The sequence below is a fragment of the Centrocercus urophasianus genome, unplaced genomic scaffold (assembly GCF_019232065.1).
Source record: "Centrocercus urophasianus isolate 14NV4802_14NV808 unplaced genomic scaffold, USGS_Curo_1.0 seq_38, whole genome shotgun sequence".
NCBI classification, from domain to species: domain Eukaryota; kingdom Metazoa; phylum Chordata; class Aves; order Galliformes; family Phasianidae; genus Centrocercus; species Centrocercus urophasianus.
In genome coordinates, this window is record NW_024884955.1 from 1,437,848 (window position 1) to 1,461,684 (window position 23,837).

A 23,837-nucleotide genomic window follows, 5' to 3' on the forward strand; every position below is an offset into this window, starting at 1 on the left:
TGAATCCTGAGAAATCTGTTCTGATCTTAGCAAAAGGCTCTTGGACCCCATGGCTGTCGTTGATGGGGCTGTTGCAACTGTGTGCTCTCTACCAGCAGAGAGTCCTTCCTGTGTCCTAGGATGTGGAAATTAGCATCAAGTTGCTAATATTGGGAGTTCAATCCGTTCCTTCCACCTTTAAAATGAATAACTTCGGCTTCAACACTACAAGCAACGCAAGAAAGGGCTGTTTCAGCTATTTACACAGAGCTACAACTACATGGGATAATTGCTTCTGGCGACAATTTTCATGTTATCTTTACACGATTACCTTCTATTTCCATTCCAGATGAGTTTAGAAAACGATGATAAGAGAGCACGCACGCGATCGAAGTCCGTCAGAGGTGAGCAGCTGGCTATCCCCAAGCTCCCTGCACTTTGCTTGTCCACAAAGGGCTTTGCTTTGCCAGGTCCGTGCTGGGTGGGGTCTCTTTAAATTACCACCTATGCCTCCTCTCTGCCTCTGATGAGCTTTGTCTATGAGCCTTGAAAAACTCTCAGCCACAAACGTTGTATGGCTCCTCGTAATATTTAACCCTCCTTCCCTTTTTCCATCATCTCCTGCACCTAAGGGGGAAAAAAAAAAAAGAGCCAAAGAAAAAAAAGGCAAAAAGCAAAAACCCCTTTGCATGTGTTGCTTTATGGGATGGCAATTGCTGTAGCTTCAGATCAGCTCCCAGGGCTTTCATCATGCACACTCTGCCAGCAGCTTTGAAGTTGCACATCTGAGCGTGCCTGGCAGAAGTAGTGCATGCTGCAGAAGCAAACAGGGCTGTCTGCCGGCAGGGACGTGAGGACAGAGAACTTGTTAATGCAAAGCTTGATTGCTTGTTATTTTCCAGCGTTAAAATATGTGCAGCTCTCTCATCCTGTGCTTTCTCTCGGGGAGGAGGTGAGGTGCTGTGATGCAGAGCGTGGCGCATTGCCTGGGTGGCCCCACGGCCTCACAGCACCCTTGCAGCTTTTATTCCTTTTTATGGCTGCTCAGCACCCTTGCAGCTTTTATTCCTTTTTATGGATGTGGATTTGATTAATTGCAAAGGTGGTCAGATGGGAAGGATGAATGGGGCTGGCCTATATGGACGGGGAGGCTGCAGCTTCACCCCTGTGGCTTTGCCAGACCAGCCCACTTTATCTTGGTCCATATTTCTCCCTGCATCCTTCAGCATCTTTTAAAAGTTAAAGCAAAACCCACTTGTGCTGAATCAGGCTGGATTATGTGGGTCTCATTGTTTTGTTGCACCTCCATAAAAGCTCTCGCTCAGTTTGCTAATGAGAGTGGCCTGATTCTATTTATTTTCTCACAACCTGCTATCACCACACTCCAATCTGGGTTTCTAGATGTGAAAAGGTAATTTACTGTATGCACCGTGGGACTTGCCCGTGCCTCCAGTTTGTTGAAGCTTGTGAGTCATCCCACTGGGAGCTGGATCCCAGGAAACCCAATTAGCTCAAACAAATTGAGCAAGTGTGTGATAGTTTTTTTAGCCTGGGCAAATTTAGCTCATGTTGTGTTGTTTTTTTTTTTTCCTCCTGATTGTTTGGATTCTTGGCTGGATGGGAGGTTTACAGCAACAATGTGATGTTGTATGTTGTTGCTGTAAGCAGTGGGATGTCCTCCTATTGACAACGAGGGATAATCCCCAACACCCCTAGCAGATATTGTCTGCCCTAAAAGCCATGTCTGTGTGATAAGGGAGAAAAATGTGCCTGATGATGTGACAGAAGTAAAAGTGGTCACCGCAGCAAATTAGCAGTGAACTGTGCAAAAAGTAATTAAGGAACATATTCTATAGGCAAACAAGCTGTGAGAAAGCAGTCCTTGCTTGCAGGTACTTGAGTCCTGTGCATGTAAACCAGTATAGCACAACTGACTTAAAGTTTCATTTAAAGAGAGAGGTAACCCCTGATGCTGCAAACACATGTTCATGTGCTCAAAAGCAGTCATGAGCATTTCCAAGGCAAGTTCATGATTTCTAGCAGGCTGGCATGCAAGAAACGATGGCAGAGATTTGTCCTTTCTTTCCCAAATGGGAGGCCTACAGAGGCAGTAGATCTAGGAGAGCATCACCTGCCAAGGGAGGTGCCCTGCAGGAACTCAGGTACCATGAGGGATTCTGACTGTGTCTTTGTTTCCCTTGCTGTCTCCTACTCTATACCCAGTGCCCACGGAGCTCATCAGCCAGGAGGTGAGGTAAGAACCCTGCTCCTCCTCCTCGGTGCTGGTGGGAGGGATGCAGAACCCTGTGCTGGGCTTCCACTGCTGCTGACCAGGCTGGGACCTGGTGTGGGGAGCCAACCTGTGGGGCTGATGGGTGGAGGTCTCACTGCATGGCTCATACGGGTGGGCACGTCGCTGCAGCCCAAGTCTTTGAGGCATCACTTGGTCAACATGTGCTGGAGGAACCACAGGGGCTGAAGGGGTGAAAGGGTTGTTAGAGTTAGGGCAGTATGGTTAGGTTGTGGTTGGACTCCATGATCTTTAAGGTCTTTTCCAACCTGAGTGATTCTATGATTCTAAACACAAGCTCTGGGTGTGTTGCATTAGTCTGAAGAACCTCCATCTACCCCAGCAAGGCCTGATGTCCACGCTGAATGTTACAGGATCACTAGGGACAGAGCAGAATCTTTTAGTGTATTTTGTCCCCAGACAACTCTATGCACCATCACTTCTCAGGCCAGATGCTCGTCCTTTGGCCCCATGTGCCTTTTTGAGCCACTGAGGTCCCATTGTCACTCATATAGCAGCGCTGTGTGCTTACAGCACCAGCCAAAAGAGCCTTTGTGGCCCTACAGAGCTTCTCATTATAAATAACAGCCTCCCCCGCCCCTCTGCTGCCTTTAAACCTTGCATAGGGGCTATGTGAGAGGTAGGAGTCTTCAACCTGAGCAGGCACTAATAGCAGGGGCTGCCTTGCCTAGCAGCTCCGTCAGAAAGCCGTGCATGTCAAAGAGTAATTGGACCTTAACCAACCCAATTTCAGAGCATTTCTGCTCCTCCACTCCCCGATGACTCTGGAGAGCTGCGGAGTGAGCGGCGGGCACACCACTTCTCCAACTTTTATTGCTGAACACTTGAGTGGAGGTGGTAATTGGAGCAGGTGACATATATAAGGGGCAGGACAGAGTGCTCCACAAAGCCATCTCTGCAGCTGTCACCTAATTGCCTGATTAACTGGACGATTAATCGACTAATTGGAAGCAGGGCATGGTCTGCATAACAATAAGCGGCCCCTTTGTCAAACACATGAAGGCTTCAGGAGGGGGAGAGCAGGTTGGGCAGTGGCTGCGGCAGGGAAGGAGAGTGGCTTCAATAGACCCCAAAACCCCTTTCTGGTTTTGGGATTCCTGCCAAGCTGCACGAAACCCCACAGGGGACAGAGGTGTGGGGACGGGGAAGCTCTGGCCAGAGCATCACCTCTGTAATGCAGCTTTTTAAGGGATTAAATGAACACACTGGAGACATCCCAAATTGCCACCTGCTACGGAAAACCCCGCTCTGAGCCGCCCGACTTGTTCTTTTTTATTATTTACTACAGGCTTCATTTCACCACATTAAAAATGAGGTGGGGGAAATCAGCTTTAATTGATTCAGGAAAGCTTCTAAGAGCCTGTAACATCTTCATCAGAGCCGTCCTTGTTTCCTGCTGAATGAAGCCTTTTTCGGGCACATCACTGGTGCCATAAACACTGCTCTGTCTTCTGCCTGCGCTCACTTCAACGTGTGTCTGGGGCACAGAGCAGCCTCAGTTGGGCCTGAGGGTAATTAAAATGCAATAGACTTGGAGATCATCAGCAGAAAGGGAAGCTGCCAGTTGTGCATGTCCTGGTTTTGGGGTGAATTATCTTCAAATGAGACTATTTGGGCTGTTCATGGTGTTGTGTAGGGCCAACCCATTAACAACCCAACCTGCTGGTGCATGGAACACTACTGCTTCATCAGTGAGCTCCCATCCACCTGATACCAAGCTTTTTGTAAGGATTGGGCTTTGCTGAGAGCAGAGATTCTGCATCCCCAAAGCCTGACCTCACTCTATTCAGTGTCACCCCATGTCTTTTACTCCTAGCCTAACAGGCTGGCTGGATCCCTCTGGGCTTGCAGTGCCTTCTCCCCTTGTGCTGTCACAAGAGATTTCATTAGTGCTTCCAGCTTCCTGAGCCAAGGGTGATACGGTGCTAAATGAGGTTATTAATCCTACACGTCTCCAGAATCCCTCAGACATCAGGCAAGTCACTTGGGCATCCTATAATCAATGCCGTAATCTGGTTTTGCCAGAAAATATTTCCTTTAATGCTTCTTATCTGAGGCCCTTCTTGCTTCTGGAGCTGGGATTAATTACCTCTGCAGGGCAAGCATGTGGCCCTGTGCCGAGGGATGCTAGCCCAGAGAGCCAGGGAAGAGCCAGAGTCTTTAACAAGTCCTATTCTGCTGAGCAGCAGGAACAAGTGCAGTGATTTAGGAGATCTGGACACCTCCATCCCATCCGTTCCCCCAGAAGTGAGGCTGTGGGTGCTCTGGGGCAATTCCTCCTGGTGGCAACATGGCTAAAAGCTGAGCATCCTCCACCTATTCCAGCCTGTACTTCTCGACAGGACCCCGATGTCTTTGTGCCAAAGTGAGAGCACCACATTTGGTGTAAAAGGTTACGGGGTGCAGGTGGGGAAGCAGAGAGCAGTAGTTGTCTGCTTTTTAAAGGCTCGCTCTTACACATGCAAATCCTTAATTAAACATACTCATAAAACTATAATGAACCATTCACCTAATTAAATGGGGTGAGTCATTTCATTAATTTTTAGCAAACTGCAAAGCTGCTCTTCTGCCCTCTTCGCTTGGATTTCAAAGGGACAAGTTGCAGCATTTGAGGGAAATTATCTCCCCTTTTGTGGCTATTTTGTTTCTCGTGCACAGAACCTGTTTAACTGACCGTAGTTAATACACTTCTGATCGAAAGTGAATTCTCCCAGCCCTACTGCTGTTCTTGATGGTTTCTTGCTTCCTTCTCAAGCTGTCCAACCCCAGGCTGTAATGGCTCAGGACACATCCGTGGAAAGTATGCGAGACACAGAAGGTAAGGCTGGGTCAGAGGAAATGGGGGTGGAAAAATGCCAGCAAGCAACCCAAAGACACATGTATCCTGGTCTGGATGGTGCTTGGTGTTGGTTCATCAGTCCGGGTGGGTGTTGGGGCATCTCTTTCACCAGGCTGTCAGCAGCCTTCATGCAGACCCCAAACCAAGGCAGCAGCACCTGGCTCAGGGGCTGGTTCTGTGTCCTCTGCCAGGTTTTGTGGTGACACTGGTGGCTATTACCAGCAGTGGTGCTGTGCTGTTGGTCCTCCTGCTCTCTGGACAACAGCTGTCCAGAGGCCAGGCTGGTGGCATGAGTCTGGCAAGTTTGCACTGCCTGCTGCAAAGCCAGTATCAGATGTTGCACGAAGTCAATGTTTGATAGCAGATTTTCTGGCTACGAAAGATTAAAAATACTAAAAAAATAAATGTTTTTTAATATCCTGGTATTCACCCTGCTTGCCTTTGCCTATCTGGTTGAGATGCCCTAAACATGTCTTTCTCAATGGGGCAATGCCCCCTCTCTGCTTCTTAATCCCACCGGCAGTCTGCAAAGCTGCCCTCTAGCAAAGAAGAGGAAACTTCAAGATGCGGAGGCCGAACACCTGGTGTCGAAGCGCAAATCCCACCCGCTGAAGCTGGCCTTGGATGAAGGCTACAACGTTGACAGTGACGGCAGCGAGGAGGCCGAGGTGAAGGAGGAGTCTGGCTCTGAGGAGTCAGAGGGAACGCTGGAGGAGGATGAGGCGGAGGCGGTGGAGCAGGAGGAGACCCACAGCCCCGAGCGGGCAGAAGGTGCTTTGTCATTATTGATTGCAGAGCTGTGTTCTGTAGATGAATAAAGGGCAGTGAGTGTTAATAACCAAGAGTTATAGCTTCTCTGAATCATGTACGATGATGGGTCCCGCAGTTATTGTGTTTGGTGGAAGCACAGCAGCAGAGCTCTGGTTAAGCTGTGATGGCTTACGCACAGATTGTCTTGGAGTCTTTGAAGTGAGAGCTCTTCCATCAGGAATGCTCCCTGGGGAATGACTCCTGGAAAGCACAAAAGAGCTCTCTGCATGATGAGGATGGCAGCCTGCAGTCCTCCTTTGGTGCCAGTGGGCTCCCTGGAGCAGGAGCTGTACATGCATCCGCTCTCCAGAGGCAGGAGCAACAAGCAAACAAGCCAGACGTCCGCCAGGGTCCTGGCATGGCTTCACCGTACCATGCAGATCCCCTGTTTGGGGAGCACTGAGAATGCGGGGCAGGCAGCTGATGATGGTTGGGTTCTGGGAAACAGCTCATATCTGAGCACCACAAAAGCTCTCATGAGGAAATCTGCTTTTTATCTGCCATTCCCCAGTTCAATAAATTAGAATGCACCAGGTGTATAACAGCAAGGCTCTAGTTTCAATTAAGCTTAAAAAAAGACAAAGAGATGTTTATAAGTGTATATCATTACTTCCCTTTTTTTTTTTCTTTTCCTTTTGCTTTTCTTCCTTTCCTTCTTTTCTTCCCTCCCTTTTTCCCTCCCTTCTTTCTTCCTTCTGTCTTCTTCCTTCAACTTTCTCAGAGAGAAGCCCAGCAAAATCAGCCCATTACGGACAGAAACCAGCAACAAGTACGTCTGGGCCCAGCAAGGCCAACTATAGCAACTACCAAGAAATAATCGCCAACTCTCTCCTAAACCTAGGCCAAATAGCAGAGGAAACCCTCGCCATCGAAGGGCAGCTGCCTGAAGCTGAGCTGCAGGTGTCCAAGCCGCCATCCAATGTTGTGCACCTGGTCCATGAAGATGCAGGAGAGGAGATCGTGGAGGAGGAGTGTGACAAGGAGATTATCATCCAGACTGAGGATGCAGAGGAAGTCATCGAGGTCACTAGTGAACGCAGCAGCGAGTTGTGTCCAGAGCACCAGGATGACGTGAGCTGTGAAGAGTCCTGCAAGCTGCAGAAGGCCATGCAAGCTGAAGCAGAGGAAGAGGATGAGGAGGATGAAGATGAGGATGAAGATGAAGATGAAGAAGAGGAAGAAGAAGAAGAGGAGGAGGAGGAGGAAGAGGAGGAGGAAGAGGAGGAAGAAATGACTCCCGAAGTGATCTGTGAAGAAGCTCCTCACACTTCTCAGGACACGCAGAAAAGTCACTGTGAAGGGCAGTTCAGCCCTAAACCCGAGTACTCTGTCATCGTGGAGGTCCGGTCGGATGATGACAAAGATGATGATGCCCACTCCCAGAAGTCAGCGGTGACTGACGAGTCAGAAATGTATGACATGATGACGAGGGGGAACCTGGGGCTTCTGGAACAAGCCATTGCGCTGAAGGCTGAGCAGGTGAAAATTGTGAGGGAGCCCAGCCGGCTGCCAGGAGAGCACGTAAAGCACTTCCAGGTCGACGAGAAGCAGAGCAAACCATTGGACAGCATCCGAAAGAGCTACTATGGCAAAGGTGGGGTATGGGGATGTGTCTCCATAACTGTTCTTCTTCCTATTGTCAGGGACAGACCTGCTCAGCTTCAGGATAAGTAGGCTGCTCACAACACATGCAGGGAATTAAGCCACAAATTCTCTATGCCCAGAGAAATTAGGACACAGATAGAGGGCAACAGTGAGATGTGCAAAATGACGGGGGGCTCCAAGTCTCAGCAGGGGAATCACATGGTTAAATTGCCTACTGGCCTTGAAAATCTTAGTCTGAACCATAGGGTTGGTATAAAACCCAGATGGAGCAAGGGCAGGAGTCCAGCCACAGCCAGCGAGGGGTTGGCATGTGCTTGATATGCAGCTGAGTACAGGCTAGTTGAGTGAGTGACTCCATATCCCAGCTCAGTAGATGCTCAAATTGCTTTTCCTGTTTGTCTCCAGTGTTACAGTTGCACTTTCAAATAAAGCCTCCAAACCCAAAGGTACCTCCTTCATCGACTGGAAGAGCGGTGGGAAGCATCCAGGACCATTTTTCAAATAAACGTTCCCAACCTTCCCACTTTTTCCCTTCCAAAACTGCTAACTTGCTTTCCACCATGCTTTCTCTAAAACCCTTAGATCCCTCAAGACCTGAGAAGCGAGAAATCAAATGTCCAACGCCTGGCTGTGATGGGACCGGCCATGTCACGGGGCTCTACCCTCACCACCGCAGCCTCTCTGGCTGTCCGCACAAAGACAGGATCCCCCCTGAGAGTAAGTACATGGTTGGGTGCCCAGTGGGATAACAGTTTGCTGGAATTAGACTGGAACCTTATTTCTAAGGGGAGAATTTCACATCTGGTGGGTAGAGCCAACTGTAAGGCAGTAGGCGCTCCAAGTAGCCCGAAATGGTGTAAATGTCTTGGCTGAGACCCCAGCAGAAGTCTGAATTAATTTTTGGGGTGTAACTGAGTCTCTGGCATGGCGTAGTGCTTTTTCAAATCGTTCTGGTGTGCTTTTCCCCATCAAAGTGGTAATAATCTTAACGGGAAATGCTATGGTGATTATAGGAAAGTCAGACCCTTCTTAAAGATTTTAGCACCATCCTGTGGAGAGTGAGGTCCCTTCTCTGAAAATCAAAGGTGCTCTAAAATCGACTGTTGCCCATCTCCAGAGGTGTGCTGAACAGTTCCCATCTTTACACTGAATTTCTTGTGCTTTCCTCTATTTGGGTTATCGCACTGGGGAGAAGGAGAAAGCACTCTTTCCTGGCGTCCAAGCATGGTGGTGTTGCCATATGGCAAAGGAGAGGAAGTGCTCAGAATGTGAAGGACAGCTGATTTTCCTCTGCTCATTGCTGTAAAACTCACAAAGCACTGTACTGAGATTCTTCTCTTCTGCAGGAAGTATTTATCATCAACATAACAGATTTTTATGTACAGATACGTGGGGAGAGTTTATTTCAACCTCTCTACCAGCGTCCTAAATAGTTTTCCTTGTGCATAGGCATAAAAATAAATGTTTTATGTTTATGATAATGGTATAATAGGCTAAAATAATAGAAAAAGAAAAAAAAAAAGAAGTGCCCTTCTTTATCAGTAATTTCAAATGTTGCAGACCTGCCATAAGCAGAGAGCTGCAGGAAACAAGGAGGAAGCACAGCTATCTTCACACAGGCTCGTATGCAAGAAAAAATATTAATAAATAAATAACACAAGACGCGTGCTTCAGAAAGGCTTGCAAATCAAATTATTTTCTTTACTTTTAAGGTCAGCACTGCAGAAAGCAATAATCCTGAAGATTAAAACGTTCAAAAATCAAACAGGGGCTAGTCCTCAGGATAAAAGCGGAGATACAGCTTCAATCACTTTAAAACTACCTGAAACTGGGAGACTTAGCTCCAAAACAGCAGCAGGCAGTGGGGGCTGGCTGGGGGAACTGCACTGCAATCAGCAAGCAGGGAGGCAGCCCGGCTGTGTGCCCAGATGCTAATCTAGTGCTGACCTGAGCAATGCTGCCTTGTAAATCTACTTTTCTCCATGCAGACAGATTCTAGTTGCAGGGTTTCACATTTCCTGATTTCTAGGAAGCCAAGACTTGATGACTTGGGTTGGTTTTTGTGTTGGTTTGGTTTTTTTTTTCTTCTCTCTGATTTTTATCATTTTTTGCCTCCCACTCCTTCTTGCCTTCCCTTGCTTGCTCCGAAGTCTTGGCGATGCACGAGAACGTGTTGAAATGCCCCACGCCAGGCTGCACAGGACAGGGTCACGTCAACAGCAACCGCAACACGCACAGGAGGTACCATCTTCCATTGCTGCACAGCCCCAGGGTCACCAGGTTTATTCCTACATTACAGCTCTCACTTTTGGAGGTGCTGTAAGCGGAGCGAGTGAAGAAGGGATGATCCTAATGGACGAGATGGCCGTAACGGTCTTGTCCAACCTTAATGGTTGTGTGATAAGGCAAAGAATAATACAGGACAGCAGGATAGAGCAGTGATTTCAGGTTGGATGTCAGTAAAAAATTGTTCTTAGAAAAAATAGCCATGCATTGACATAGGCTGCCCAGGGAAGTGGTGGAGTTGCCGTCCCTGGGGGTGTTCAGAACGAGAGTAGATGTTGCATTGAGTGATATGGTTTAGTGGTATGGTGGTAATGAGCTGATGGTTGGGCTAGGTGGTCTTAGAGGCCTTTCCAACCTTAATGATTCTATGATTGGGCAGTGGGGCAAAGCAATGCTGTGGGTGCAGGTAGAGGAGATGTGAAGCAGAGCGTGCTCACGCCCAGTGATGTTTGTGTTTGGTGGTGTGGCAGTTTGAAGGCTTTCTGGGGATTTCCACAATATTCAGGCTGCCATTAGTCTGCAGTGCAGGTGATGTGGGAGTTTAGATGCTGCTGCTGTGGGACTTCAGCTCAGATGGGGTCAGGAGGGGATAGGTTGGGCACTTGATGTTTGGCTGCTTTGCTGCTGGCCAAGACTGATGGTAAATTAGGATAATACTAACACGGAAAACCTTAAAGGCAAATGTTTTTCTCATGGGTTCAGTGTAGCTCTGAGACTCTGGAGCAAGTGAAGATTTCCACGTACGTTCCTCACACTCTACTTTTTTTTTCTCTTTTTCTTTTAACTCACAGTTTATCTGGGTGCCCCATTGCTGCTGCTGAAAAATTAGCCAAATCACATGAAAAGCAACAAACCCAGTCTGGTGATCCTTCAAAGCCCAGCTCCAACTCTGACCGGATCCTCAGGTATGTGGGGTGGGAAGCAGAACTGCAGCAGCAGCCTGCTTGCTCCTGCTGTATCCTGATACTGCTGAGTCCTGTTATTATGATCATAGGTCTCGCCAAGGTGGGGAGATATTTAATTGATGATCCCAGGGAGGGCACTGAGGACAATGAATTGCTTCTGTAGCATCAATTAATGCTGAGGCTACAGGCCAAAGGGTTTTAGCAGTGCAGCAGAAGGCATTTGTGCCGATAGCACCGCAATGCAAACTGCAGGAGAATTATGGCTATTATATTAGCATTATAAGTAGGGTGGGCTCAAGGAGGGGGAGGAGGAGATTTAGGCTACCGATAAATCACTCAGTTGTCGTTTTGTGCAAGTCCATCCACTTTCCTTCCTTAGCCTATGCTCATTGCCAAAGCACTCACATCTATTTTGTTATTTCGCCCATCTTTCTCTTCCTGGGAGAAAGGGCTGTCTTGCAGTAAGGATGTCCCTGATAGATTCCTGCTTTCGTAGCCAATGTGATTCATGAGGCTACAGATGGATTGTAATATGGTTAGTTATTTTGCAATGAGAGGAGGAGGAGAGGAACGGCAGCACTTCCACCGAGCCACCGAGGTGTGATTAATTTATTTATTTGCTCCCCAGGACTGCTGAACACCCCAGTGCACAGAGCTTGGTGCTTTGCAAAGGAAGGCCATTTAGGGTGATTACTTATTTATTCGCAGCAGAGCCCGCGATGGGCACAGCGTGCTCTGAGCGCGTCACGAGGATGCTCCATGCTCCAAGGAGCTCCCGCTCCGGGGACTCACTGGTGGAAAGAGGTCACGGGAAGGAGAATAACAATGGGCCATTTATATACAATTTATATGCAAGACAAATTGATTCATGATAGGCAACCCAGCAGAAGCAGGGCTTGAAGAGGGACTCTGCAGGCAAGGAGAGGTTTGCTCGGTGTGGCCATGCATTGAGCTCACCACTGCTGCAGATCTGCAGCACAAACTGAATCCCTGCATCTGTGTGCTGTCCTTTGTCATGGCACCCATAGGAGAGTGGCACCTGAATGTGATGCCACTGGAAAAGGACTGCCACGCTGCAGCAACCTGCAAGAATATTTTGCACGAGATGGACACCTTAGTTTTTGGTGCAAAAAGAAGTTTAAAAGGGTGGGTGGGAAAAAAGAAAAAAAAAGAAAAAAATGAAAAAGGAATCCAAGAGTCCCAAAGCAGGTGCAGACTTGCTGAGGGAGAACAAAAGTCATCGTCAACTCTTCTCTAACAGCCCTTGGGGACAAGGTGCAGCTGCATGTTCCCATCACATCAGTTCCCTCCCAGCAGCCCCTGCTGTGGGCTCCCAAGAAAAAGAAAAATCATTGGTGCTCGTTGTTTTGTCCTCAGGCCTATGTGCTTTGTGAAGCAGCTGGAGATCCCTCAGTACGGAAGTTACCGGCCCAACATGGTCCCAGCCACCCCCCGGGCCAACCTGGCCAAGGAGCTGGAGAAGTACTCCAAGGTCACCTTCGATTATGCAAGTTTTGATGCTCAGGTTTTTGGCAAACGCATGCTTGCCCCAAAGATTCAGACTAGCGAAACCTCACCTAAAGCCTTTAAATGTAAGTTGGGCACAGGGAAGGGCTGGGTTTTGTGTTCTCTTTCTTTCTTGGCATGCCACATGCCATGGGGTGACGAGTGAATCACTCTGGGGAGGAAGGGCTGAGCCTGAATGGGAGGAGAAATGGGTCCCCCATGACATATCCCTTTGGTGGGGAGAGGGGCACATGGAGAGCTTGGGGGTTGGATTTGGTGGTGTGTTGAGGTCCCTTCCAACCCCTGCAATTCTGAGATTCAGCTTTGGGAAGAATCATGTTGAGCAGTGGGAACATTAATCTGAGCCACATCTGTAGGTGGGATAAGTTACACAGTTGTCTTCAGTCTGTCCCCACTGCTTTGCAGTTCATATCTATTGATCTGTCTTTTCTCATCTCGCTAAATGGATTATAATTTTCCTCTCTTCCATCTTCTGTATGACCCATTCCACCCATTTGTCTTCCTGGCCGTGTTCTGCTCCCCGATCGATCACCTGCTCCTCACTGAGCTCACAGTGCTGCTCACAGTGCTGGGCAATGGGAGGGCAGGTGAAAATGCAATGGTCAGATGAACCCTCTGAGCCTGGGGTTCCCAGGAGGAGAGCAGCACCAGGAGCCAGACTGCCCCAGCCTGGTTCTGTCAGACCTGTGTTTAATTTCTCCCTCTGACTCCAAATGTGCTCCTGAAGGCATCTTCCCGGGGAAGAAAAAAAATAAAGATTTAGGAGCTCCGTTTGCAGAAGTCAGCAGCCTCCAGAGGGCTTTCTGTCTGGCTAATCCCACTTCCACAATCCTGTTTAATCCTGATGCAGCTGCTCTCTAAAAAGTGCTCGTACTTGAAAGCATCCCGGTTGTTGCACTACAATGGAAGCTGCCTTTATTACAGTACTAAATCTGTAAAGGATCAGACAATGAAATTGGATGGAGGCCAGAGAGCACAACTGCCACTGTCATCCTGGGTTAGGTCTGATGGAAAAGTAATTTGTTTCCCAGAGCAAGTGATTCTCTTGCTGAATAGATTGTGTTATTTGCAATATTAGCGAAGAATTTTCAGGGTAATTGTACTGACAAAAATAATTCCAGCAGACCCACTAGGATAATCCTTCCTATTTTTTCTCATCACTTATTTGACTAATTTGCTGATTGCGAGTCTATTAGCGGTAGAAATACTTACGAAATGGAAAAGCATCACTGAGCCTACGGTGTGAAATTGAAATTGGCATCTCCCAATCCTGGATACTGTGGGGTCGGGCTGGCAAACACCCGCACCCCACCGTAAAGACACGGATTAAACAGGACTGAAAAACAAGCAGCCCTACACAAGAATAACCATTCGGGCAAGTTTCCAATGAGTTAATCAAAGCGACAAGATGAATATGATTGCCAATCATAGCAGGGGAGTCTGTTCCTTTCGCTGAGAACTGATTTTAAAGAGATCATCATCCAGGGGGATTTATACTCCCCTGCATGTGTGTGCATAACTCCCATTAATGTCAATACGCATTATGTACGCACACAATGAGGAAGGGAGCGGTCCTTGGCAGATCAGCATTTTATCATGCCTTATATTCTGGGTTTGTGGTGACAATCGTGAAGTTGCTTTGCTCTGCCAAGCTTGTCCTGCAGCTTCGTCCCTGCTGGGATGAGCCATACAAGTCTCGTTGAAGGGGCTGCGTGTTTTCCCCTCAAAACATGCCCAGAGAAATTAATTAAGAATTTTAAAATGCTGCTGATTGAGTCAGAATATGGCCCTGTGATGGGTCAGAAGCAGACAATCCCATTTGCACCCACTGAAGCTGCTGACTTCTGCAAACTCCGGCTGGCTCACAGCCCTTCCAAATGGGCCCAGTTTCAAGATGAGGGCAAGTTTTAGCATGGATTAAACCTTAGGCAAATTTTAGTGTGGATTAGCCATCGAGTATGAATAGAGCACAGCACCTCCTGGATCGCACTGCTGTGTGCTGTGATATACAGCACTGGTGTGGTGTAGTGACCATGTGCAGAGGAGCAATAAATCCTGTTATTCAGACATATTTAAATGACAAATCAGCTGTCGGGAAATTCGTATTTCACTGCTGTCATCATCAGAAGCTCATATTTCATGGCCACGGTTTTGCTATGAATGTAATTTTTTATCCTAAAGTGTTCAAATGTGCTACAAGAAATCTGCTGCAAGTCATCTCTGTGGATAAGTTATGAACAGACGGAGAGCCAGGAAGCTTCTCTGAGCTTTCTCCTTTGACACCTTCCACCGAGGGGTAGCTTTAATGAAGAAAAGTGCTGAGTTCTGTGGGACTTGATGGCGGATCTACTTAATGAATTGACTTTTCCCACCGAGAACCTTCACACACGATCCTGGCCACAGCCAGCACCTCCCTAGCAATTAAATAGCCCATGGATTGGTAATAAACGCAGTTTGCCACTGGAACTGCTGACATCTTCGCTTCATCAGCCTGACTTAACACCTTGCTTTGCCTGTGCCAGACCTACATTAGCTTTCTGTTGTTCCTTCTCTTTTTATTCCAGCCAAACCTTTTCCAAAGGCCTCTTCCCCCAGCCACAGCCCCTCCAGCAGTTACGTGAAGAGCACTTCATCTTCCTCCACAGGCTTTGACTACTCCCACGACGCTGAGGCTGCTCACATGGCTGCCACTGCCATCCTCAACCTCTCCACACGCTGTTGGGAAATGCCGGAGAATCTCAGCACCAAGCAGCAAGAGGCACCCAGCAAGGTGAGCAGGGTTGGGACTGGAAGCTTTAGATGGGAGAAATACCTTTTTTTTTTTTCTTTTTCTTCTTTTCCAACCCCCCCTTTCATTTTGACCTTTAAATAGAGAGGAAAGGAGAACATTATCACACATTGCCCTTTCTCTTCCAATGTGCTTTGGGTGATGAGCTATTTGGAGGAGGTAATTGTGGCTCTTAGAATCACAAGGATTCTATGATGTATTAGGATGTTCAGGAGATGAATCGTGGTTCAAATTATCCATCTAAGATGGGTTTCAGTTGCTCACTGCTCAGTGTCTGATGTCATTTTAGATTTCCCAGTTGCATCAGGGGAGCATGGGTTTTCCTGAGGTCTTGTGTCCCATGCCCAGCCTTGGGCAGATTTCTTTGATGCCATGGGACATCTTACATGGCTCTAGATGCCTGTGTTCAGGCAACTGAGACAAAATGCTTCGTTGCTTTTAGGAGAGGGGTGTGTCTGCATGGCACATTTCTGAAAATCTTTATGAAAGAGCATCCCTTCCCATTCAGTTCCTTCTAAGTGACTGCAGAAAAGACAGGCAATGAATAACTTGCTCCCTAGCTCCCCCGTGACAAATGGGGGCAAGATCCCCTTAGGGAATTTCTGGCAGCTGCTAACGTTGGGCACATTTCCAACTTTTCAGTCCATGGACATTGAGGTGGATGAAAATGGGACTCTGGATTTGAGTATGAACAAGAACCGCAAGCGGGAGAGCACATTTCCCAGCAGCAGCAGCTGCAGCAGTAGTCCCAGTGTGAAGTCCCCAGATGTGTCCCAGCGCCAAAACAGCACCAGTACCACGAGCAGCACCATGACCTCCCCCCAGTCCAGCCAGACCTCCCGCCAGGATGAATGGGATGGACCCATTGACTACACTAAACCAAACCGTCAGAGGGAAGAAGAGCCAGAAGAGGTGAGAGGTGGCTCTGGATGTTTAAGTTCCAAATCTCAGTGGAGGGATAAATTTCATATTTGCTTGGACTGTTGTCCTGTTTTTCCCAGCACCCCTACTTTGTCATTTAGTCTCTTGGCTGGGGTGCAGATGGAGGCAGGTCCTGCTGGGGATAAGTCTGAGTTCATCTGCAAGACCGTGGCAAAGCCAAATGTAAGCCCTGTACAGATACGCTTTGAACACTTCTCCTACAAAAAGGGGAAATCACTGCCTGTTTGATCTCCAGATGATGACCAAGGTGCTTGCAGGTCTCAGGAGTGCTGGCAGTGCCGCCTTAACTCTGAGCTGGGATGAACCTGGGGTCCTTTCCCACTGCAGCTCACAGCAACGGGCACCACTGCAACCACTTCTGGCTGTTCTCTTGCAGTCAGAGCCTGCAGCCCTCTCTTTTGCCTCCTCGGAAGCTGATGAGCAAGAAGTGTCAGAGGAAAACTTTGAAGAACGAAAATATCCAGGGGAAGTTACCTTAACTAACTTCAAGCTTAAATTCCTCTCCAAGGACATCAAGAAAGAGCTGCTCACGTAAGCCCTGCCTTCTTGTCTCTTTTTTCTATGTTATAAAAACACATCTTCAGTGACAGCCAGGCTGGTAGCAGACAAAATTTGTCAGCAGATACGCTGTAAGAATTAGAAGCATAGATGCCTTTCTTGCTGTGACTGTTCTGATTTCATCTTAGGGTTTCAAATGAAAGCTTAAAGGGAAACCGTACTTTCATACAACTTCTGATCCTTGAGATGAAATCCACTCCTTATGGTCCTGAGACTCTGCAGTGCTGCAGGGCAGTTCCTACGGAGTTCTGTGCTCTCAGGATTCACAGCTACAGCTGTGCAAACTGCTTTGCAGAGCCCATTCTCCATGGTATTTTCCTCTAGGAGCATTTCTGGCACAGTGGAGGACCCTTTCCAAGGTCCCAACCTCTTGCTTTGGGACACTGAGTGATGCTGTGAAGCTAAAAGCATCCAAAGGAGCTCAGCACCTTCCCACTGTCCTTCCAGGTGCCTCGTTGGGAAGGCCGGGCTTGTTGGGTTATTAATGTAGAGCAGTGAGTCACATCACCGTGATACAGTAGGGCCGCAAAATGTGAACTCTGGCTACAGCAGGATTGCTGTCATGCTGCATTATACATTGGAGAGGTCTTATACTGTGTGTGTATTCATGGCTTTGGATGGGGAGAAAATAGACCCAGGTCTTTATTAGATGACACGATGCTCTGCATCCCTGCTGATCCCCCACAGTCACTGTCCGTGTTTAGAGCTGCAGTGTGGATTTGTCCCTGCTCTCATGGCTGCTGGGATCAGTCTGGAGGCTGTGGAGCCGAGTTCTCCCCTCCCAGTGGATCTGCTGTGCCTGGGCCTCTTTCCTGCAGCCTGACCTTCCTATATGCTAAACAGGGGAGAGCTGGTGAGCCTCATTTTGCTGACCTTATACAATGCTGCTCGTTACTTGGCTATGCGAGCAGAAGGCTGATGGAAGAGTGTGGCCAGGCAAGGAAGAGATCCACAGGGGCAAAGCAGTTGTTTCCCTAAATTAGCAAAGCACAAACCAGCTGTCCTACGCAAAACTCTCAAGGCTTTTTGGAAACTCAGCAATGATGTGAATAGCAATTCTTGAGGTAGAACCTTGAAGACCTGCAGTGCTTTAGTTGCATTATGAAGGGCAAGAAATTTCTTCCCTGGAATAAATAAATGGTATCATGGCCAACCCTGAGCTGTCTCTCCTCATTTAGTACCATTGCTCCTCTCTGACCCGAGAGCTGTAACGAATGACCTGTAGTTAAGCCAGGAGCTACCTGTGTCTGATTGAAGCTCAGTGTCTTATGCCGTCCCTGGTGGGTTGTGAATGTGCCATCTCTCAGCCCTCCTGTTGGCGAAGAGTGGGTACCAACAGCACTGAGAGCCCAAGTGTTTCAAACACTTTCTTCACATTTTCCACATTTTTTTTTCTGTTAAAATTGTGAAGAATCGTGAACTTCTGGGAGCAAAAAAGGGAAAGAGCTGGTGCATTTGCCTGTGAACAGGACCAAAGGCAAGGGCATTCCAATGCAGATACCAAGGAGGGCTCGCATTCTGGGGTGAATTAATCCCTTTCCAGCACTTACATATGTGTTGTTGTTGTTGCCCAGTTGCCCTACCCCAGGCTGTGATGGCAGTGGACACATCACGGGAAACTATGCCTCTCACCGCAGGTGGGTTCACCTTTCTTCTGCAGTTCAAACTCTAAATACAACTTTAGTTTTTAGTATATTGTTTGACCATGTGGACAATTTGGTTCTGTTTCCTCCCCACGTTCTGTTACCCTTCTCCATCCCCACGCCCCTGCCCTTTTTCTTTTTCTTTTTTTCTTTTCTTTTCTTTTTTTTTTTTTTTTTTGGCTTATCCAGATATTCCATCTCTTCTCTTTCAGCCTTTCTGGTTGTCCTCTTGCTGACAAGAGCCTCAGAAACCTCATGGCTGCCCACTCTGCTGACCTCAAGTATGTTTGCGCTCAACTTGGAACTCCTTTTTTTGCTTTCCTCCCCACTCCCTTATTTTTTTTTTCTTCTCTATATGCCTTCCCTGTTCCCCCTTTGTGCTCTGCTTTTGCTATTTTATCCCCTCCTTTCTCCTTTCAAAACTGATCAGTCTGCCTGTGAGGAGCTCTGGTGGAGCCCAGCTGTCATATTGGGTAGATGGTGGCACGTGGGAAGGGGTATTTGGGGGAGAAGGTATCACAGGGCAACTCAGAAATAACCCAGACCCCTGACAGGCTCTGTTGGATAAAAATAAGCTCATTTATTTTTCATTTGGAGTCTTTTGCCCAGCTCTCGTTCCCTAAATTTGTGCCATCATCCTTCCTATTATCATTTTTGTATGACTCTCAAATAATCCGAAGCCAAGGTAAAGGCACACGCTTTGGTACTGGGTACAGACACAGGTGGGAAAATACTGCCAGGTCGTAGCAAAAAGAACCCTTTCAAAGAACACGGCGTGCCAGTTTTGTGCTATGCTGTAAGGGCTGCTGGGGATCCGGTGGCAGAGATTTCCATTCATTGCCATGGGAGTACGATTGGCGGGGCAGTGGGACAAGCACACGGTGCTTGATGAGGCAGGATCCGGAGCAGATGTAAATGGGAAGAGCTGTGCACACGTCTGTTAATGGGTAGCAAAAGGCTCATGGACACCTGAATGTCTTCGTTGCCAGTTCTGCTCTGGAAGGGAGCAATCCAGGCTTGGTGTTGACATTCAGATGTGTTTCTCCTAATCCTGTTTTCAGCTTTATTTCCAATGCTCCTCGTTTTCAAGAGCTTCCCTGCTACCCAGGGGAATTTCCCAACTGCTCCCTTAGTTTGCCTTCCCTTAAGGAAGCTTTAATAGGAATTGTATTAAAAATCAATGGGGGGACCCGAGCCTTCTCCACCCAACCCACATCTCTGGGGGGAAAGTGAGTGTTTTTTCAGCATCCCTGCTACACACACAGCCTGTCTTTGTAGGCTAATTTTGCTCTTAGCTTCCTGCTTTGCTGAATCCAAATTTAGGATTATTTCAATGGTGAGATATTCATAACCATAATTGAGAAGAACTCTACTGAGAGCAAAAGCTCATGAGGGGCAGAGACAAAATAAGTCCTGTGTCCTGTATTCAGTGGGTGACACTAAAATTAAATGATGTCCAGAATGATGCATCCCCCTGTGCCCTTAAGCATGTGATAGTAGTGTTTTGCTACCAAAATACTGCATAAATCAGGCAACTCCTGGCCAAAACAAAGCTTTTCAGCGTTATTTTCCAATATTGTTCTCTTTCTTTATCCTGGTGAGGACGGAGGCACAGAGAAAGAGAAAGGGATTTGGAGATATTGCAGATATCACACTCAGAGCTTTTCCACAATTTCAGATAAGGCCCTGTTCAGCATTTTTATTGTAAGTTGTATTCCAGGGGTTAATATCCCTGATTAAAAAAAAAAAACACAACAAAACAAAAACAACAAAACCCCCCTAAAAAGCTCCAGGCTGAAACAGGCAATAAGAGGTCTCTATCGGAATGATTTGTCTCCAGATAATTAAAAATAAAAATCAAATCACTTTTTTTCCCCCCCCCCCCATCTTTTTAAAAAGTCCTGAAAGGCAAAAGGAGTTTGGTGTTGGTGTTTTCATCATTTCATCCCACCCCGAAGCTGGAACAGCAAAGAATGATTTTGATTCTTTCTCTACTTGTATGTAACAGGGAAACGCTCTCCTCTCTGATTATCAGATGAGTTATGGGACTTTTACCCTCACCCTGCTGCTTCTGCACCAGTCCTGTGTCTGAGCAGTCTCTCATAGCCCCTCATGTTGTTGCCTGGATCAAGCATTGAGCACGTTACCTTTCTCACTTGCACTGGCCTTGCAGGCAGCTCTGCTGCCACCCCACTGCCCATCAGGTCTCTGATGCCCAGAGGCACCGAACATCTTCCAACCAGTGCTGCCAAGCCAGGCAGAGGCAGCCTTATAATTGAGGATAAAGAAAGTGAGGGCACAAAACATCCCCCTGAGAACAAGGGGCCTTTGCAAGCTCGAGGCAGCAGCTCAGCCTCCCCTGCCCCTCCAGCTCCATGTGCTTGACTCGAGCAGCGCTGGCTAATTGGCAGCCTGGCACTGTGGCCCCAGCGAGGGCTCCTTGCTTCTCTTGCTGGTCCCCATGACAACTTTTATGCCTCACCTACAGCGTTTGGAGCGGGTCTTTGTGCTTGTGGCACTTCACAGCCCCTCACCTTCCTCGCTTCCGTGGCTGTAATGATGCAGTGCTCAGCTCACACTATTATCTTTGCTCCTGCTCTGCGGTGTGCGAGCTTTTGTGCTGGGCTGTGTGATCACAGAAGCGTTCTTCTAGGCTTGGCCTTCATTCATGTTGCTGAGCACTGGATGCTTACTTCCAAACCCATGATTGTGGATGCAGTGGATGGGAAGGGACCTGAGGTCCCCTTCAGAGTCCCCATCCCTAACCCACAGTGTCACAGTGAGGTTATGGTCACCTTTTTTTCCTTTTTCCTTTGTTGCTTTCCAGCACTGATGAGTTTGGGGCTCTGAGTTCCCTTCTGGGGTGCCTTCAGTGAACTTTGCCTTCCCACATCACCCAAACCCAAAGTGACCCTGGGGAAGACACCTATGCGGCCAGGCTATCCATGGTTGAAGGATATTTCGGGGGTATTTTGCTTATGCTCATATCCAGCCCAGTGGCACAGGATGGTATTGGTCATCTCCCTTCATCTTTCTCGAGAAGATAGGCATTGCCCTGGAGGCCTTTTCTTGCCTCCTTTATTGTCATTGCTCTTCAAGGTGGGGACACATCCAGGATTTCCATCCCTCCCCACATCCTCATTCCTCCCCACTCTTCACCTCTGATGCCCACACCCATCAGCACAGGGACAGCAGTGCTGTGGCCATTGCAGCACAGCTGCTGTTCCTGTGGAGGGAGAAGGGGCAGGGAGGAACCCTGCTTTGGTGCAGCCCCACTCTGTGGGTGACCCCCAGCTCACGGCAGCCTCCTTTCATCCACAGGTGCCCTACTCCTGGCTGTGACGGCTCTGGTCACATAACAGGAAATTATGCATCACACAGAAGGTAAGATCTTCTCTTAAATTATTTTCTCTTTCTTTATTTCTTTTTTTTTTTTTTTTAATTTCTTTCTGTCTTTTTCTTTTTCCTCCCCCTGCAGTGGGCAGAGTTGTAAAGTTCTGAATAAAACATTAATGTTACTGACAACTGAAGCCTATTTTCATCTCTTTAATCTGACTTTTTTCCTTTTTTTGATGTTTCCAGCCTCTGATTAGAAGCTCCCTTCAATAGAATAAAAGACAAAGGGTCAGATTTTAGCTGATGCAATGTTCCTGTTAATAACGCTACCTATTTATGACTTCTATTATCACTTTATAGCATTAATAGCGGAGATCTGAGCCTTCTGTTTCAACAATTCCATTAAACATTGCAGGCTGTTAGCAGATATCTTCTTATCTAGGCACCGTTAATTACTGTCCATCTCCTCAAATACACATATTTTTTTCTCCTGACTTCTCGTGATGTGAAGCTGCAAAACGAGAGAGATCAAAACCGCGTGCGAAATTCGGGGGAAGCTGATGAGGTGGGGGCCCTGCCAGTCAGACAGCCCTTTCTTCTCTTTTCAAACACAGTCTGTCAGGCTGCCCTCGTGCCAAGAAAAGTGGGATCAAGATAACCCCGACCAAGGATGATAAAGAGGACCCGGAGCTGATGAAGTAAGTGCGGACAAAGAGAAAATCAGCGGTGTTGCACATGAGGGTAAAAAACCCACAGTTGGGTGAAATGCTGGAGGCTTTCAGGGTGGCAGTGGGCACACGAGGGGTGCTGGCATGGGTAGGGTCAGGGCTTGGTTGCCCCACATAAAACGTGCTTCGTACAGCCTTGGCTACTGCTGAATATTCCGAGCTGGAGAAAGGAGCTTTGAGAAGCGGATGATATTTGAGCCATCTGCTCTGTTCTCGCTCCTCTGTCTCCAGGAAGGAAAGCTTCCGAGCTAAATGAACTGTGTGATAATTAGCAGGAGTTAGCGGAGTTTATTAAAAATTAAGCGACCTACTTGAGAATCTGCACGAAAAAAAAAAAAAACCTTTTGGACTCACATAGTCCTGAATTGCTGGTGGTGTTGCGATGCCATTTTGTGACACAGTAAAGGAAAGAAAAAGCAGTGAGTGCAGCTATGCAACCGTTGGCTGTTGGGCTTTTTTTTTTTCAACTGATGGTTGAGGGTGCACCAAGCAGCTCCTCCTGCTTTGCAAGTGATCACTTCTCAGTGCAAAGGAGCTTGCAAAGGAGATCTTACAGGATTTGCTTGCTACAGCGCAGCTGATGCTTGCACAAGAATGCTTCCCACAAAACCGATGTTCTTCCCAGTGCTTGGGGCTGTGCTCGATGCTTGAAAGCTAACAGCAGGAAGGAATGTGCTGGAGCATCATCAGGGATGGGATTTTTGGATCTCAGAACAACCCGAATGGCCTCACTGTGGTTCTGTTCCTCTGCTTGCAGAGGGATTCACGAGGACTGAACGTCCTGATGTGCTGCAGAACAAGCAGCAGCCCATGGTCCTCTGCTAGTCCCAGAATGAGCAGCAGCTCCTCTGAGATGTGCAGAACAACTCAGATTCCTTTGCTGCCCATCAGTTTATAGCAGGCTGGTGCTTTGTCTCCAGCAGCAAGGTATGCACTGCGCACATCCATGCAAGGATGCATTGAGGAGCTTTGCCTCCAAATCCACTCTTCTGCTCTTAGTGGCACTTGAAGCCCATCTGAGTTTTGCACATTGCCACCAAGGAGAATGTCATTCAATCCCCACTGTTTTGCTGCTCATCCTTCCAGTAATTTACTATAGATGTGGTAGAACAGAGCACCTCAACTTTCAGCCCAGCCCTGGCACCAAGTGGAGGCATCCGCACTTCCCTAATTGATCAAATGCTGCTGCTGCTTCTGTTAAATAATAATAATAAAAATAAAAATTTTTAAAAATGTCCGAGCCAGCTGTTTTGCACAATAAGGCTCTGGTTTATTTTTTAACAATGAAAGTGTAATGAAAGTTAAATTAACAGTGTAAAATATGGAACGGTCGGGCCATAATGGCTACATGCTAAATGCTGGGGTTTGTTTCCCTCTCTCTCTCTCTCTCTTATTTTTTCCTCTCCTTTTCCTCCTGAGGATTCAGTAATTTGCTCGTGATCATATAAAAGCAATGATGTTATGAATTTACTGAGGATCCTGCTGGCAGGGATATTATAAGTGAATTGTGCTGCATTTGCAGCTGATTAAAATCGAGATCAGCATTTTTCAAATTATCTTGGGAAAATAATGGGTGTGCG

At 47.6% G+C, this 23,837-nt stretch overlaps 1 protein-coding gene across 1 annotated transcript in view; it reads left to right on the forward strand.

Moving 5' to 3' along the window:
* The first annotated feature begins 328 nt into the window (after window positions 1-328).
* Window positions 329-23,837, forward strand: part of MYT1 (myelin transcription factor 1) — a 29,410-nt gene continuing 5,901 nt past the window's right edge. Inside the window, exons 1-16 of the mRNA XM_042832264.1 lie at window positions 329-383; window positions 2,203-2,233; window positions 5,046-5,108; window positions 5,653-5,902; window positions 6,663-7,533; window positions 8,127-8,261; window positions 9,695-9,785; window positions 10,622-10,735; window positions 12,113-12,327; window positions 14,908-15,032; window positions 15,693-15,962; window positions 16,369-16,523; window positions 18,125-18,187; window positions 18,406-18,474; window positions 21,515-21,577; window positions 22,144-22,227. Of these exons, the coding sequence (XP_042688198.1) occupies window positions 329-383; window positions 2,203-2,233; window positions 5,046-5,108; window positions 5,653-5,902; window positions 6,663-7,533; window positions 8,127-8,261; window positions 9,695-9,785; window positions 10,622-10,735; window positions 12,113-12,327; window positions 14,908-15,032; window positions 15,693-15,962; window positions 16,369-16,523; window positions 18,125-18,187; window positions 18,406-18,474; window positions 21,515-21,577; window positions 22,144-22,227 (2,654 nt within the window). The remainder of the gene's footprint in view (window positions 384-2,202; window positions 2,234-5,045; window positions 5,109-5,652; window positions 5,903-6,662; window positions 7,534-8,126; window positions 8,262-9,694; window positions 9,786-10,621; window positions 10,736-12,112; window positions 12,328-14,907; window positions 15,033-15,692; window positions 15,963-16,368; window positions 16,524-18,124; window positions 18,188-18,405; window positions 18,475-21,514; window positions 21,578-22,143; window positions 22,228-23,837) is intronic.